The following is a 15,162-nucleotide window of genomic DNA, read 5'->3' as shown; positions in this document are numbered from 1 at the left end:
GTTCAGTTTTGTTTAGAATTGTGGTATTCTAATCTTTATTTCCAAGAGCAGCTACAGCTCAGATGCAGGCAACAGTTTGGAAGTATCATGGTGTTTGTTCAGATTAACTGTGATTGTGGCTGTCATCTCACGATGTTGTTATCCCAGTTACTGAGAAAAGTTGCCAGTGACAGATCTGGATAAGTACACAAGAAAACTGATGTAAAAACTTTCTTCTACTCACTGAATGTTATATATCCTGTAATGAATTTTTTTTTTTAAACTTACAGAAATGTCCTTGGTGTTCCAAAAGGTGTATTTAAAAACAAAAAAGGCAGTTTAGGGATGTTTTTTGGTGAGTCTGAGGGTATATAGGAGTAGTTTGGATGTTACTTCCTTTTTGAATACTTTACAATGCCTCAACTGATTGCTTTTCAATTGTAAATTTCTCTGAAGATGTTTGGGTTTTTTTAAGGGAACTGCTGTGTGAGTGATATGGCAAAATCTTGTGAATACTTCTAAAACTATGTTAAGAAAAATCGGTTTTAGTATCCAGTTTGTGATGAAAGCCAGTTCATAATGATGAATAAGCAAGGTGTTGGATGTTAGTGGGTGTAGGTCCTTGATAGTCTTCCAAGTTATCTTCCTTTTTTTTTTTTAAACGTGACTAGTAGAACTTAAGGAGAAACCCTGTACTTAAGATGGCAGTTTCTATTAAAATAATCCATAGAAGCACTGAAATTATGGCAATTCTTCAAGACTCTAAGCGCTTGTTTATGTATGCAAAACAACTAATAAGTGTCTGCAGATTGCTTCAATTATTACTGCTTTTCTGTTTGAGTGTTATATACCGTCTTCTTTTGAGTTTATCCCTAATTCTCCTTAGCTATATGACTTTCACTTTCCTCTTGTACTGTCATAATACTTTGTCAGAACATTGTGGCACATGGTAGATTTTTTTTAAACATAATTTCTTAGGTAAGGCAGGTTTTTCGGTAGAGATTCTATTTTATTATACAAGTCAGGATAGATGTAAAACTGGTTTTGGCAAAGCGTGTGTGTGATTTTTTGCTTTTGTTTTGGGTTGTTTTTTTTTTTAAACCTAAGGACAGTGGCTTCTATGTAGATACTGATGCTTTGTTTGCTACTGTTTCTCATACAATATTTGAACAAGTCTGACTTTCTTCTTTTTGCCTAGAAGTGTGAACATGTCAGTGGCACAGCTTGTGATCTGCACTCTCAAGTGAGTTGAAAACATTTGTCTGCTTTCTTTTTTCTGTAGGTTAAAGTAATGTGCTCCTTTTCCTGGAGGGAGGTGATAGAGAGTGAGTGTTAAATGATCAGTCTAGAAAACGTACTTTCACATAAGCATCTTATTGGAATAATTTAAAAGAATTTTTTTCTAGCTTTTTGTGATCAGCTAGTGCTTGAGGATATCAGTTTTCTAGCTCTGAATTTGTTTAGCTGGCTCTTTTGTCAGCTGAAGGAAGAAGAGTCTCCAACGGGAGAGTTTTTTTGGAAGTATGTCAATATAACTGTTCTGGCAACTGCGTGATGTTTTCATTTAGACTGTTCTCATGCTCTTACTGGCAGTATGCTGTAGCAGCTGTGATGTCAGCATGTTTGCTTTCTTGTGACATGGTTTAGTCTTCTTTTTCAGGCTTATCAGTTTAAGACAATAATTTTGTAGTCATTTTTTTTCCCTGTATTTGAATGGCCTTTTGCCATTATACAAATAGTGAAGAAAATAGCAATGAAATGACAGGAAGTGCTAGTACTGGCTTGCCTTCTGGTTTTGGAAGCTACAGTGGTTATAGCATGCCTGAAAGCTATTTTTGTCCATAGTTCAATGATCAAGCAGTCGATTCTCCTCTTTCCTCCCTTTCTGAATTCTGGATTTTGCCAGGAAAACAAACAGTAAACAGCAGTGCTTGCCAGTTAATGCAGTGATGTTAGCATGGATAGAACTACTGTTGAGATGGGAATTGTTCCAATTGTACTGTTTGAATAGGTAGATAACATGGTATGGGCTGTATTTTTACTGTTCCTTTGAGTGCTAGCATGCCTAAGTATGTGATCTTAATTTGTCCACATTAACTTTAAGATTAATCCCTTAAATACTTTTAGCTAAGAGTATTCTTGTTTGCTGTTGAAGAAAATGGTAATTACTGGCTCATGTCTAGTAAAAATGCAGATGCCTTTTAGCATTGTATAGTGGGAGTAATTAGTCCCTACCATGATATTAGTAATCACAGTTTTTATGTTTACTTATCCTAGTATAATCTATCTCACATGTAGCACCATGTAGTTTTTCAGCTGTTAACTTGATTCTGCCTGTTTTTTCTGGAAACGGAGTTCTAGCTCTTATGCCCATTCCAATAATAGAGGTGACTTGTAACATACACTGCCCTCTTGCTCTTTTGAGGATTGAAGATGTACAGCAGAAGTTGTATTAGTTCTATTTGCCCAGTTTCTGTGCTGTGCTCTTGGGTTTGTATTTGAATCTCTAGAGGCTGTACTCTTTATATCTTAGTTGAAAAAAAGTACTGCGTAAATAAACTGCATGTTCTCTTTTCCCTGCAAGTATGAAAAGCTACTGATACTGACAAGACAGTGTTCCTGCCATGGAATAAAGAATGTATGGTGAATACTTCTTGGGAAACCTGCTATCTAACCAGGACCTTATAAAGAGAAAGCTAGATGGTCACTTGATTATTTTCCATTAACTGGAACTCTTGTGATCCTAGATTCAGGCATTAAATAATTGCGTACTGGTAGAATATGAAAAAAGAGCTCAGTGTCTCTGTTTCAGTAACTTAAACTAGGAACTGGCTGCTTCCTCTTCTGATGCCCAAAACCAGTGTTTCCATGGAGGAAGAAGGGCTGCAAGAATCTAATAATTTTAATAGTATCTGGCACACACCAACACACATTTTACTTGTGTTCTGCAACAGAAAAGGGAAAGGTAATGATATAGGCTGCTACTTTGTTTTAAAAGGCATTGTGTCTGTTGTGCATAATTTTCATCAGTCACCAACAAAGCATCCTGTGTCAGAAAAGGAAGAAATGGGATGAGGATAAGCTGTAGGTCAAAAAGTGAAGAAAGGTATGCTAAAGAAGCGTAGCCTTTTACTTCCCTTTTCTCTATCTCAGAAAATCATCACAAGCCCTAAGAGAACAAATGTGTGTTTTACTAATCTTACTGTCAGTATAAAACACTGCCTGTATTACCTGATCTCTGCATGAAAGTCAAAGTCAAATCCAGTTGAACTGAAGGAAATCTGGGGAGAATACCATGCTGCAGGTGTTTTTTTGGTTGATGTTCATTTGTACTAATGGCAATAATGTATAATTTTAGTTATCCTATTAAATTCACTTAGCTTTGAGGTTTACAAAACAATAAATAGTCTCTGTGCTAAGAATAACAATGCAGTTTTAGACTGAGCTCTTCAGTATACCTGTTTTTACTGAGTTTACTTGTAGACAAAAACAATTATTTCCCATTAGGAGCAAATATAAGTGGAAAGCTGTTCTCTTCATGTTTGTATTTTGTTGTTTGGACTGTTGTATCCCTCTACTTGATCATTCAGTTGCTTCTTGACAACTTGACTGATTTATTTCTTTTTCAGTCATGTTTGGCTTTTAATGATGACAATTGGGTTTTTTCGTAGACTGTGTCAGCTGCCTTCAGATTTGCATTAGCAGAGAAGGAGGCTGCTAGAAACGGAAACCACATCTGTCATGATACTACAGTGTCTTTTTTTTAGGAGCTATAAAGTATGGTGTGTATAGAGAGAAATTAAATATGTGGTGTAGGGGTGTACAAAACTAAGAAAAAACATAGGACAGTCATGGTGCTTCATCCTAGGATGCCAGGTGATTTGGATTGTGCCCACTTTTGGTGGATACAATTCACAAAAACTTTCAAGTCACAGTAATCTATAAAAATCTGAGTTTTGCATAGCCACAAACCATGCTTCAAAAATCACTGGAAAGATTCAGCTGGGTGGGAGAACCCACAAGCGAAGTTACAGCTCGAACTGTGGCAAAACTAACATACTGAAAATCTTCTGAGAAGGGACAGTTTGCTCTGTAATCATCACTGTGACATCAACCATTGAAATACTGGGTTAAGGTTATCTTTAAAGCTAGAATACATGTCTGAAAGCTAAAATGAAGCTGCTTTTTTCTATTGATGGCTGTTTGGGAATTCACAGTAACTTTTAGCAGGTAGCAAATTAGGTTCTGGCAAGCATGGGATGCCCGTGGCTCCCACCATGTTCAGTGCCTCTCTGCAGTACAAAACAGTTGGCATTGAACTTGGTTTTTGGTTTTCCTTTGTTCTGGGGCCATTGCTCCTGCTAGTAAGTGGCACTGACACTAGAAATGTCAATGCCTATCTTAATGTTGCATGACTTCAGCTTATTTCAAAATTGATCAGAAGGTGTTTTGAGAGGAGGTCTGCAATTATGAAAGGGAGGTGAAATTGCCAACTTAATTTTTTCCTGTGGTTGGGTATCTACAAATTTTAACTCGTTTGCTATTTTACAATGTGGTTTTCAAACTCTACTTCAATGGTAGGCTTGCGCTGTTCATTGAGAGAAGCTGTATATTTCACAACAACGTTCATTTGCCAAGGCTCTGTTTTGCAGCTGCCTTCTTAGAGATGCACTAATTCTGAATGTGTTGCATGTTCAGCGTCCCTCTCCATCCACCTTTGTTACTTAAAACAAAAACTGTCTTGTCACATTGCTGTAAAAGAAACTGGAATGGAGATTTCTACTATTGCAACAAGAAATAACAAGCACCATTTTTCCAAAATATTTTTACCATTTGATGTAAGCATGCTATTTTACTTTATAAACTGTCTGCACTGAGTGCAAGTGGAAAGTATTATGTCTTACAAATAAAAGCTAATTTAATCTGCTTGTGATATTTTTGCCATTCTACTGTTTACAATCTTTAAGACTACTTAAATATGTTGAAGCTTGTTTCTTTTTGAGGATGGCAAAATGTGATTCCCTCTTTCACATCACCATTTACTCTGTGCTACAGTTTGAAGCAACAGGGGTGTCAGAGCCTTCAGTTTTCTACATAAGGCTGCAGACCAACACCCTGTTTTCTAGATCTCAAGTTACTAGACAGTTGTAGTTGAACATGTTTTTCAAACCAGAGAAATGTTGACCTGAAATGTTACAGAGATAAGAACATTGTAATAATTTCCTCTATAAAGGGCTGATGAAGTAGAGTAAAATCCATGTAGACAGGTAATTTCTACTTTATTTTTGTCTATAGGAGGAAATGCACTGTTACTGGCATGATACTATGACCATATGGTCATGATTAATGCATAAGTATACTTAATTAAAAATTTGACAGTCCTTTCTTTTTTTTCTCCCCTCTTGCTCTCCTCATTGTGTAGTGTTAACTAATAGGAATGAAATCTTAATATGCACAGTTATTTTCCTCCTTGAGAGTTATAGAAAGTGGTAACCTTTGGGAGACCAAGTAGCTTCTGGGAGTCCTTGAAGAAGCATGTTGCTCTTTATAACAAAGTCTTTCTTCTGCAGAGCCTGAACAGCATCTTCTGCATACGGTTGTCATAACAAAAAATCTTGGTGTGTAGCCAATGCTTGAAATTCAAGTAAGGTTTAGTAGGCTTTCTTCGAATCATTATATAGAAGTAGTACAGAGGCTACCAAACTTACAAGTTAAAATTCATGTTCATTTTCAAGATTATACTTAAAAATCAATTCCATGTTCAGAGGGTTAGTTCATTGCTCTACCAAGGAGCATAGTCAGATCCGCCACAGGAAGGGAGCTTTGATTCACTTTACAAAGATCACTGAGTAGGTTCTCCTGTGCTGCTGACTGTCTTTCTTCGCATCTGTTAACTGTGTGTTGTCCCTCTGATTTTTCTGTTTTCTCCCTTCCAGCTGATACTTGACTGCTGCAAATAAGTAGCCATCTGTCCTCACAGATTATTTTTTCTGAGTATTTTCATACAAAGTTATGCTACTTTGTTGTTCTAGGCTTTAAAGAATTGGCTGCCAGTAGGATTATACTGGGTTATCTATTTTACAGTAGCACTTTTTCTGATGCAAGCCATACATGTAGGAACTTACTTAAAAGAAAACAGAGTTCTTGCTTGTTGACGTTTTCTGGCCACCAGTGCAGACCAGTACCCTTTGGGGAGGAAATAATGTAAAACACTGTCATAAAACAAGAATAATTTTTTTCCCCTCTTGCTTAGAATCCTCAAATTAGTGTGAAAGGGGGAAGTTCAGAAACAAAGAAAAATAACATGGTGGTTTTCCTGCTGGAGCGAAAGCATGACACAATGCTGTGCTGATGGTAACCAGAGCCCGAAGAATATAATGATCTTACAAAAAAAAGCAGTTCTTCAGAGTGAGAAAGTGTATGTTTGGTGGTGGGAGGGTGGATGGCAAAGCTTCAGTTTACTACATCAGGCAATTTGATGTTTCAAACTGAACTTAGGTATGAATTTATATCAAAGATTTTGAATGAAGGTTAACTTAAAGGTGGCTTCACAAGGACATTTTCAGAAACAGTTTCTGCCAGATCTGAATTTGTTGTTGTTGTGGGCTTTCTTTTTCCAAAGAAATCTGCTCTAGTAGCAGTCTTGGAGTCTGTGTTTGTGTGGCATGGCGTATCTCCAAAGGCTTGGGAATTTGTATTTGAAGAGTGGTGATGTAGCTATTTCTTTATTCTAGTTGCATACAAAATCAACCATCTTTGTTCTGCTCATTCTAATATATTCATTCCATAAAATAGATACAACCCTCAGTATTTTTCCTTGAAGCTTTCCTTGCCTTTTTGACATTTTCAGTTGCTTGACTTGAAGAACTGGGTTTCAAACCCAGGACTTTGGATTTACTGAGAGGGATATAAATCTTAACGTTTCTGCTTTTCACGTCTGAGATTTGTCCATAGCAGGTACTGATAAGAGTACAGTATGTGAACTGCAGAGAAATATGCTCTGTTGGTGCAGATTATCAACACAGATGTATGGGTAGCAATTACCACAATGCAGAAATCCCCTCAAATTTAGCCTCTGATGCTGAAGCTGTACGTCAACAGCTAGATTCAGAAGTTAAAACATTACTTGGTTATTATAAGCAGTTGAGAGTGGCTTCTGGGTTTTAAAATCTTATTTTAACATCTTTGACTGTAAGCTATACCTTTGTTGTACTTCTGTTCAGTGGAGCCAGTATAAGCATTTGTCTGATGTAAGAAAAAAGCAATCCCTTTAGTGTCTTTTTGAACAGCAACACACAGGAATTCTTGCCTGCCATTGCTCCCTCTATCCATGTGACTGCTCTTCAGGGTTTTTGTCAAGCTGGTGTGGTTTTCCAGTGAGAAAGGTCAAATTTTTGAGGCAGTCTTTCTTTCACATTGCCCTAATAGTAGTACTGCAATACTCTTGAGTAGCTTGTTTTCTGATCAGAAAGCAAGTCTAACGAAGTACTGCATGGGTACTTACCTGTTAAATAGGCGAATAAGTGGTCACAATTTGTGCAGAAAGCAAATAAAGTGACATAATTATTTTAAGAGCCAGATTTTAGATGTGTCCAATTAACTGTAATTATTGATTGACTAGTTCAGTAATTGGCCACTTCTGCAGAAGGTGCATCTGGTAGCCTCAGACTGCTGGTGGAATGGTCCTCGTCTTGAAGTTTTGGGAAATGGGACACTAATTGTCAAGCTGCCACAGACTCCAAAGGTAATCATTCTGGAAAAAAAACCCCAAAGCTTTCTAATTCTGCACAAACTTTCATGGAATTTTTTTATAAAGAAAAAAGCAGGTTTTCCTTGCGCTATTTCAGAATTTAATTTCTCAGGAAATGCATGTACTGGGGGGAGTGGAATTCTTATGTTGAACACATTGGTGCTCCTGTGTTTAATAAACTAATGTTTTTGATAGTTTTAACTGTCATGTTTTTGAAGAATGTGCTTGGAAGAGCTGATTAATTGTTCACAACTGTTATGAGACTGAGAATTTTCACTATATTTTAATTTCTCTTTACTCAGTATTGTCCTTTAAGGGGGTAAGAACAGCTGTTTGTCAGTACAGGATATGTCTGAATGAAGTTTTTCTTTTGAGTGCCCGTATCCAGCCCCCAGTATTGTTACTCCCCCACACCTCCTTCCTCTCTTATTTAAGGTAGATTGAATTGATTTCTTTTTAACAGATTTTTAGCTATAAATCTTTGTGGCTTTTCCTGCGGAGGAGGGAGAACATAAGGAGAAGAAAGAGTCTGAAGAGGGGTGTTACTAAATTCAAAGGGAAGTCTGGTGTTGGACTCGAGATAATTTTCCCAGTGTGTCTTCCTCAGACAACTGTGCATGACAGAGTATGTTTTTACAAGCAGCTATGAAGTTCTCTTCTTTGGGGGGTGGGAGAGGCTGCATGGTTGCAGATATTCTTATTAGCACAATAGTGTTATTTTTTTAAATCTAAATAGTGAATTTCAAAATTCTAGGGCTGAACCTGTCAAATAATACTGAAGGTATTTCAGTACCTCTAAAAGTAAAATGACTTTCCTCCTAGGCAATCTGGTTTTCCATTTCCTCCCTGCTTTGGGGGTATGCAGCATGATTGGTAGCATCTTGTACCTCATGTTTTGGTCTGTCTGGTTAGACTCCAAAGAGCAAGCCTATGAACAACTTCACAAACCCTGTGATTTTGTATTATGTTGGAAGCTCTTTTGCTTTGAATCTAAAAAGGCAAGTAGTGAAGAAGAAAGTCTCACAGCCAGGCATACAAACACCCTTTCTTCTTTGGTTTTGCTGTATTGTACAGTAGTAAGCATTGCCTATAAAAAGCATTCTGTTATTTTCTTAGCTCCTACTTGCTGTGAAGATCCTTTTTCTAGTAATGTGACAGTTTGCCATTTTTGCATCTACACTGGGATATGGATAGACTGTAAACTCCCTCTTCCTCATAGCTGCAAATGTCCTAGTGAGTGCCATTGAGAAAGGCTGTTGTAGATGGAAATAAGTCAACATAATTGCTGTTGCTTGTAAGTTTGGCTGTGCTTTCTGTGAGACTTTATTGTCAAAAGGACTGTGGGGTGAATCCACGACTACAGTAGAGCGCAAGCCCACGGAACGGCTGCAGCAGCCTTAGCTAGCACCTTGGAAACACAACAGCATGTCTATATTGCAGTGGAGATTAGATCTGCTCTTCTTGCTTATGAATGACTGAGTACTGTCAGCCTTGGCTCTCTGGAGATGAGTGGGATACGTTTTGCTGTTCTCCACCACGTTAGGGTGGATTACAATAAGGTTTTTGGGATGTGGCTTACACTGTCAGGAAGATTTGACTCTCTAGTCCATGATAAAAGACTACATTTGCATGAGAGTATTGCAGAAAAAATACTTAGCAGCACGGGGTAGAAGGGAGATTCTGGAAGCAACAAGGATGTTTGAGGGCTGTTCATTTTCAAGTCAAGCAAATGACTATAGCTCTTCATTCAGCTGTGCTCAGTGTGGTGGGTTAACCTTGGCTGGCCACGAGGTGCCTGCCAAGCTTCTCTATCACTCCCCTCCTCGACAGGACAGGGGAAAATACAATGAAATGCTTGTGGGTTGCAATAAGGACAGGAAGATCACTCAACAGTTACTGTCATTGGCAAAACAGACTCAGCTTAAGGAAGTTGATTTAATTTGTTGCCAGTTAATAACAGAGTAAGGTAGTGAGAAATTAGAAAAAAAAAACAAAACAAACTAAAACCACTTTCCCCCATCCCTCCCTTCTTCTCAGGCTCAACTTCACTCTTGACTCTTATACCTCCTCCCTTCTTTTTGTCATATAAGAGTACTGTAAATCTCAGTTGTTTTTTAATTTTCTGCTTGTCCAACTCTTAAGTGAGTAGAAACTCATGACATAACTTAAAAGTGTGGAAAGGTAGTAAGATGAGAGTAGTCAACAGTTCTGGTGCACAGTTCATATGCATGTTTACAGTGTAGTAAAATGTGCAAGCTTGTCTTGAACACAGGAACTATGGCTGGAGATAAGGGGCTCCTGTATCATTGATAGCGTGACCACAGTTCTCTGACAACTTTGTACTTTTTTATTGCAGATGGTATCGGCACATGCGTTAAAAGGTGTAGATTGCTGAATGAAACAGCAGTGGTAATCAGAGCAGTAAGTGTGTGTGTGTGTGTGTGGAAAATCTAAACAGATATGTTCACTCTTACATTTTGAGGAAATAAAAGTGCACAGGATAGTACCATTGATATAAAATAGTTACTAGTCTTGCTAGAGGTCCAGTAAGCATGTGTGTGAGGCCTGTCATGTAATAACTGGGTTGTTAGACAACTGCAGGAGAATGTGGTAAGTGGCCATGTCTCTACCTTGCCATGCTGTTAAAGTTTGGTTGCCTTACAGTATGTGTCACTAACACTTAATGTGGTTTTCCAAGAGTTTTGAGCCAGTGCCCTTTATCGTTGTCTATAAATTCTGGTAAGGTAATGCATCGTTTGCAAGCAAAGCAATAGCGATGAGGAGACAATATTCTGTTTACCTTGTCAGTCTAACTAAAAGCAGTCTAGCTCAGGTGTGAGCTGACAGCTCTGGGCTTTTGCAGTAACCCTCTTCTATCAGCTGATTAACATGAATAGGTTTATGTGATCTCAGTTACTGTGTATCAATACCTACTTAGCAAGAACAGATAATTTAGTGGGCAGTACTGCTGGGCTAGTAAAAAACTTTTCTAGACCCAGCTGTTCCGCAACCCTTAAAGCAAAGAGGGAAGAAAGCAGAGTTTGGGAAGGGGGCAGGAAAGAGGCTTAAAAAAACCAATTGGGATTGAAGAAGGGCAGAAGAAGAAAATATGAAAGGATGTATACCAAAGGGGTGTCATCAACACAGCACAGCAGGAATAGTTGCTCTGCTTTAGGAGAAAAGAGTTGGCAGAGCACAGGGAGTGGGCACTGTAGAGCTGAAGGAGCAGATGGGTCTTAGCGAAAGGAGGGTAGATCATAGAATGAATTTAAGCATGTTATTTTTGATCTTGTGCCTTTAAAGTGACAGTGGGTAGACCAAACACCTGTTCTTTATCATCACTTTTTAGGAATTGTAAATAAACCTTAATGTTAATTCACATCTAAAACTTCACCTCAGCTTACTTCTAAAATATTTGCTGGTGTGTTTGCTCCATACACAGATGGGGAACCAATTAACCAATTTTGGTATTGGTATGTATGTAGTACTGATATAAGAAGTTGGTTGGGTGCATCTCTGTTGATCTGTGTGGTGAAGAGAGGCTGTTTGCTGTGTTCCATTGTGGTTCTAGGACTTCATATGCACTTTGCATTTCTCGTGTCAGGAAAGTTTGCGTTAGCTATCAGTCCTGGAGTGAAGTATGTGTTAGCTATCAGTCCTTGGAGTGCACTGTGCTTGCGTAGAGAACAAACTGTTGGAGGATCTTGCATCTTTGTTAAAAGTAGGGAACTACAGGTAGAGTCCTGGGGTAGGACTTCAGCTTTGGTTTCACCAGGAGGGGGGATGCTTTGAGCATGCTTGGGCTGTGCCTTAATAAATGCTGCAAAACTCCAGATATAGACACAATGCAAACTTGCACCAAGGAGTACCCCTTTGGCATGCTAAATCACTATTGTGGATGCAGCTGGTGTGAGCTATGTCTCTTACTTCACTGTTAATGTTTTCAGCCAGCTGTAATCTGCTTACTGAATGTTTAATTTGTCCCAGATAAGTAAAGCAGGGGGACAGGGAGCACTTCCGAAGTTTAGAAACTGTTGTGATGCTAATTCATATTTGACAGGGTCAGATGCGGCATGTCTCCTTTCGAAGTTTAAGTGGCATCCAGGTAGTCGGGATCTGCCATGGAGTTCTTTGTCAGCAAAAAGTTGGTACTAAACCAGTGTTGCCAGTTAGGCTTAATAGTGGCTTTTGTGCTGTGACGATATAGGCATTCAAGTCCAGTGCTTAATATTGACCATGCTGGAAATCTGTCTGCATTTATTATGTCATTGCATCTCCTGAAATCATGTTATTTGGTACTGTCTTAGAAAGGAAATTGCATCACATAAATTTATTCATGTCCCAGGGAATGTGTTTTTATTTGGTTCGTGGCTACGATTAAAGGACATAGCTGAGAACATGAGTCTGGTCTGAACTCGTGTGTGTTCACTAACTCTAAGCTGTTCTCTTTGTTGAAAAGAAATGTTTCTGGGGTTAAATCAGAAAGATATTAAAACACAAACTCAGTGACTAACATCTTATGCATGTAGGCCTTGCATGTTGTCTGTGGTGGTTTTTCTGCATGTGTATGTTCTTTCATTAGCCATCAGGGTATACATGACTATAGCCTTACAAATTTCCATGAAGAAACAAGTATTGCTTTTTTATTTGATGTTTGTTTGCATCTTCAGAAACTCCTAGCACTAAATTGTTGGGCTAATTTCTATGAAATTAGAACTCAGATTTCTATAAGGTACTGCTAGCATTAAGCTACACAACTTGAAGTTGCAGTTTTTCTAATCATTCTTGATTGCATCTTCATCTCTTGCATGTCAGGGGTAATTAAACGTTCACTAATTATAGTGCTTTAGATTTTTGCTGACAAAAACTTGCTTTAGAAATTGCAAATTCCTGTTCTAGTTATAGCTGTCTTCTTCCAGCCTATATTTTAACATGTTAAAATATCACTTGGAGACTGTCTAAGCAAAAATGAAAGCAATCTGAATCGCAGTGTAATTGACTGCCCTGAACTACAGTAAGCCATGGAATTAGCTGCCCTGAAATGGTGGCACTTATTGGGCACATCTTTCTGTACAGTGGTTCTTTATACCTGCCAGCCACTTCTACAGTTCTTTTGCTGAAGTCCAGGATAGCAAAGGGTTGGGCCAGAGCAAATAGATTTTCATTTTGATCAGTGGGATCTAGATCATAGTCTTAGTAGAGAATTGGGTGGGTACAACAATGTTATTCTGTTCCTTGCCATCCCAAAATACTGGGCAACCCTTTCCTACCTCCCCTACCACCACTTTTGAAATTCTAGATATACTTTTTTTTCTGTTACAGATAAGTATTTTCTGCAGTGTGCTTACTAACTGAATTCAAGTGATGGAAAGTGCTGTTTTGTGAAATGTAACTGAGTACGAATTTGTGCTGCACAAAGCTGGAATATGGAGCATCCATAACTGAGCTATCTAGTTATGACTTAACAAGGTAACATTGCACTTTATTGTGGAAAGCAGCTACCTATGGAAACCGATGAGGGTTTGAGGACACCTTTCAGAAATATAGAAGAGGATGAAGTTATGGTGATCCTCTTCAGCATTTTAGAATGTAAGACTTGCTTTTTGGTATGCCAGCTGGCATAACTAACTTGTATACCTGAAGTGAGTTTCTAGAGGAGTAGAGGATAAAAGTTGATACCACTTTTGTCAGTACACTTCTATGATGTTCTGTTTGTTGGCCCATGTTTTCAAGAGTTAAGATATAAACTGCTTAAGATGGACCTTTAGTTCACTTAAACTAAAAGAAGGTTTTATAGAAATTCAATCATCAGTGTCTTATGCACAATATAGTGAGTTACCGTACTAGAATGTCTCTGGGTTTTTTTAAGAAGTACAAACTCTATATCCCATAGTATTTCTGTAACGATTTCTAAAGGAGTATCACATAGTCTTACAGGTTTAAAATGCTTCTTTACTTACTGTGACTATATAGGATTATAATTTTAGATAAGACAAAATATTCTTGGCACTTCTTGTGATAAAACTTCTTTAGTTGACTCAGAAAATAGACCAGTTGCAGTGATTTTATGGCAGAGTGACCACAGAAAAATTATTCTTAGTACTAAACCAGATTTTGGTTTTGGCTTTTTTGTTGTTTTGCTATGAGGCACACTCACAAGAAACTGTGAAAACAAAACTTTATCTAGCATGCTTGGTGTGTTAGAGGAGTATTGATTGTTCTTTAAATTGATTTAGAGATGCAGCTTGCTGCATGCCTCTGACTATAAAATCTGTGGGTCTGTTCTAAATGTGGTGGGTTTTTTTTTTTTAGTGTTTGTATTATAAACAGCCTCCTGACTGTGCTGTTGGCATTGCTGTGTGTGTATGTTGCCCAGGAAATGGGCAGTGAACCTTTGATACAACCCCCCCGCTCCCTGCACCTTGTGAGTGGTCATTTTCAAGGCAACTCTATTAGACATCGAAAGCATCTTGCTGGAAGTATGAATGCTTCCGTATTCCTTAATGGCTTGCTTGTAAAATTGTACCACTAACATTTTCTTTGTCTAATGTTGTACTAGGCAGACTAGTTTTGCATGAGAAGTTGTATCTTGTTTCTGCAGTTTCAGAAGTGCCCTTCTTTGTCTTTGGCTAAAAAACAGTAGAGGCAGTCATACACAGATCTGCTACTTTCTCAAAATGGCTTTGACAATTAAAACTTGATTTCTGTTGCTGAAGTCAAATGCTGTGTTTTCCCCTCTGTACTAATCTCCCTTGAGTGATGAGCTTTGAAAACTTAACTGTCAGTTAAAAACAAGAGTTAGGGCCTGACAGTCTGGGTGGGAATGTAGCTGAGCCGTTTTGGTTGGGACCTCTGAACTTGGTGATTTTGAACTGGAAGGTCACAGTTGGTGCAGTGTACTACAGTTTGTCTTGCCATTAATATTATAACCACTTCTACTTTCTTGTCTTCCATGGTATCTTAACTCTTAGTTACTTCATACTTTCCTCTCTGTCCTTTTACTACAGGAAAGAAGCCTGGTACATGCATATAGTCAGCTCTTCTGTTGATTGACAGGTTATGTTGTTGCTTAGTATATTGGTTGTATAAAGCATCTGTGTTCGATCAGTTTCCTGATACTGCACCTGCCAACTCCAATGAATCTTTCACAGACCTTAATGTTTCTGAAGACTCCATTAGTAATAGGAGTACTAGATGAAGGTTTAGCAGTTCTGATCCTGGACTGTTGTTCTGGGAAGAAATGGGTTTTACTGTCACCTCCTGCCTGCTGGGGCTTCAGAGGGCTGTGCAGACACCCCAGTTTCTCTAAGTTCTGGTAGCAGGTGTAGCATCCTTCTGAGCTGCTACTCCATCTGAACAGTGGAAGTGAGTGGTTTTATTCAAGGGTACTGGAAAAAGGTCTCTAATCTAAAACTCTAATTGGTTTTTATAAC

General features: G+C 38.3%; 1 protein-coding gene across 2 annotated transcripts in view; it reads left to right on the top strand.

Moving 5' to 3' along the window:
- GALNT2 (polypeptide N-acetylgalactosaminyltransferase 2) overlaps positions 1 to 15,162 on the top strand; it is a 104,924-nt gene that overhangs the window by 11,059 nt on the left and 78,703 nt on the right. Inside the window, exon 2 of one of the 2 annotated variants that reach the window (XM_072856319.1) lies at positions 1,178 to 1,222. The exons of the other annotated variant lie outside the window; for it this stretch is intronic. Coding sequence (XP_072712420.1) covers positions 1,178 to 1,222 — 45 coding nt within the window. The remainder of the gene's footprint in view (positions 1 to 1,177; positions 1,223 to 15,162) is intronic. 2 annotated transcript variants of the gene reach the window in all.

The sequence above is a fragment of the Ciconia boyciana genome, chromosome 3 (assembly GCF_034638445.1).
Source record: "Ciconia boyciana chromosome 3, ASM3463844v1, whole genome shotgun sequence".
Taxonomy (NCBI): domain Eukaryota; kingdom Metazoa; phylum Chordata; class Aves; order Ciconiiformes; family Ciconiidae; genus Ciconia; species Ciconia boyciana.
Note: the sequence above shows the minus strand (reverse complement) of the source record. Positions and strands in the feature narration are given on the sequence as shown.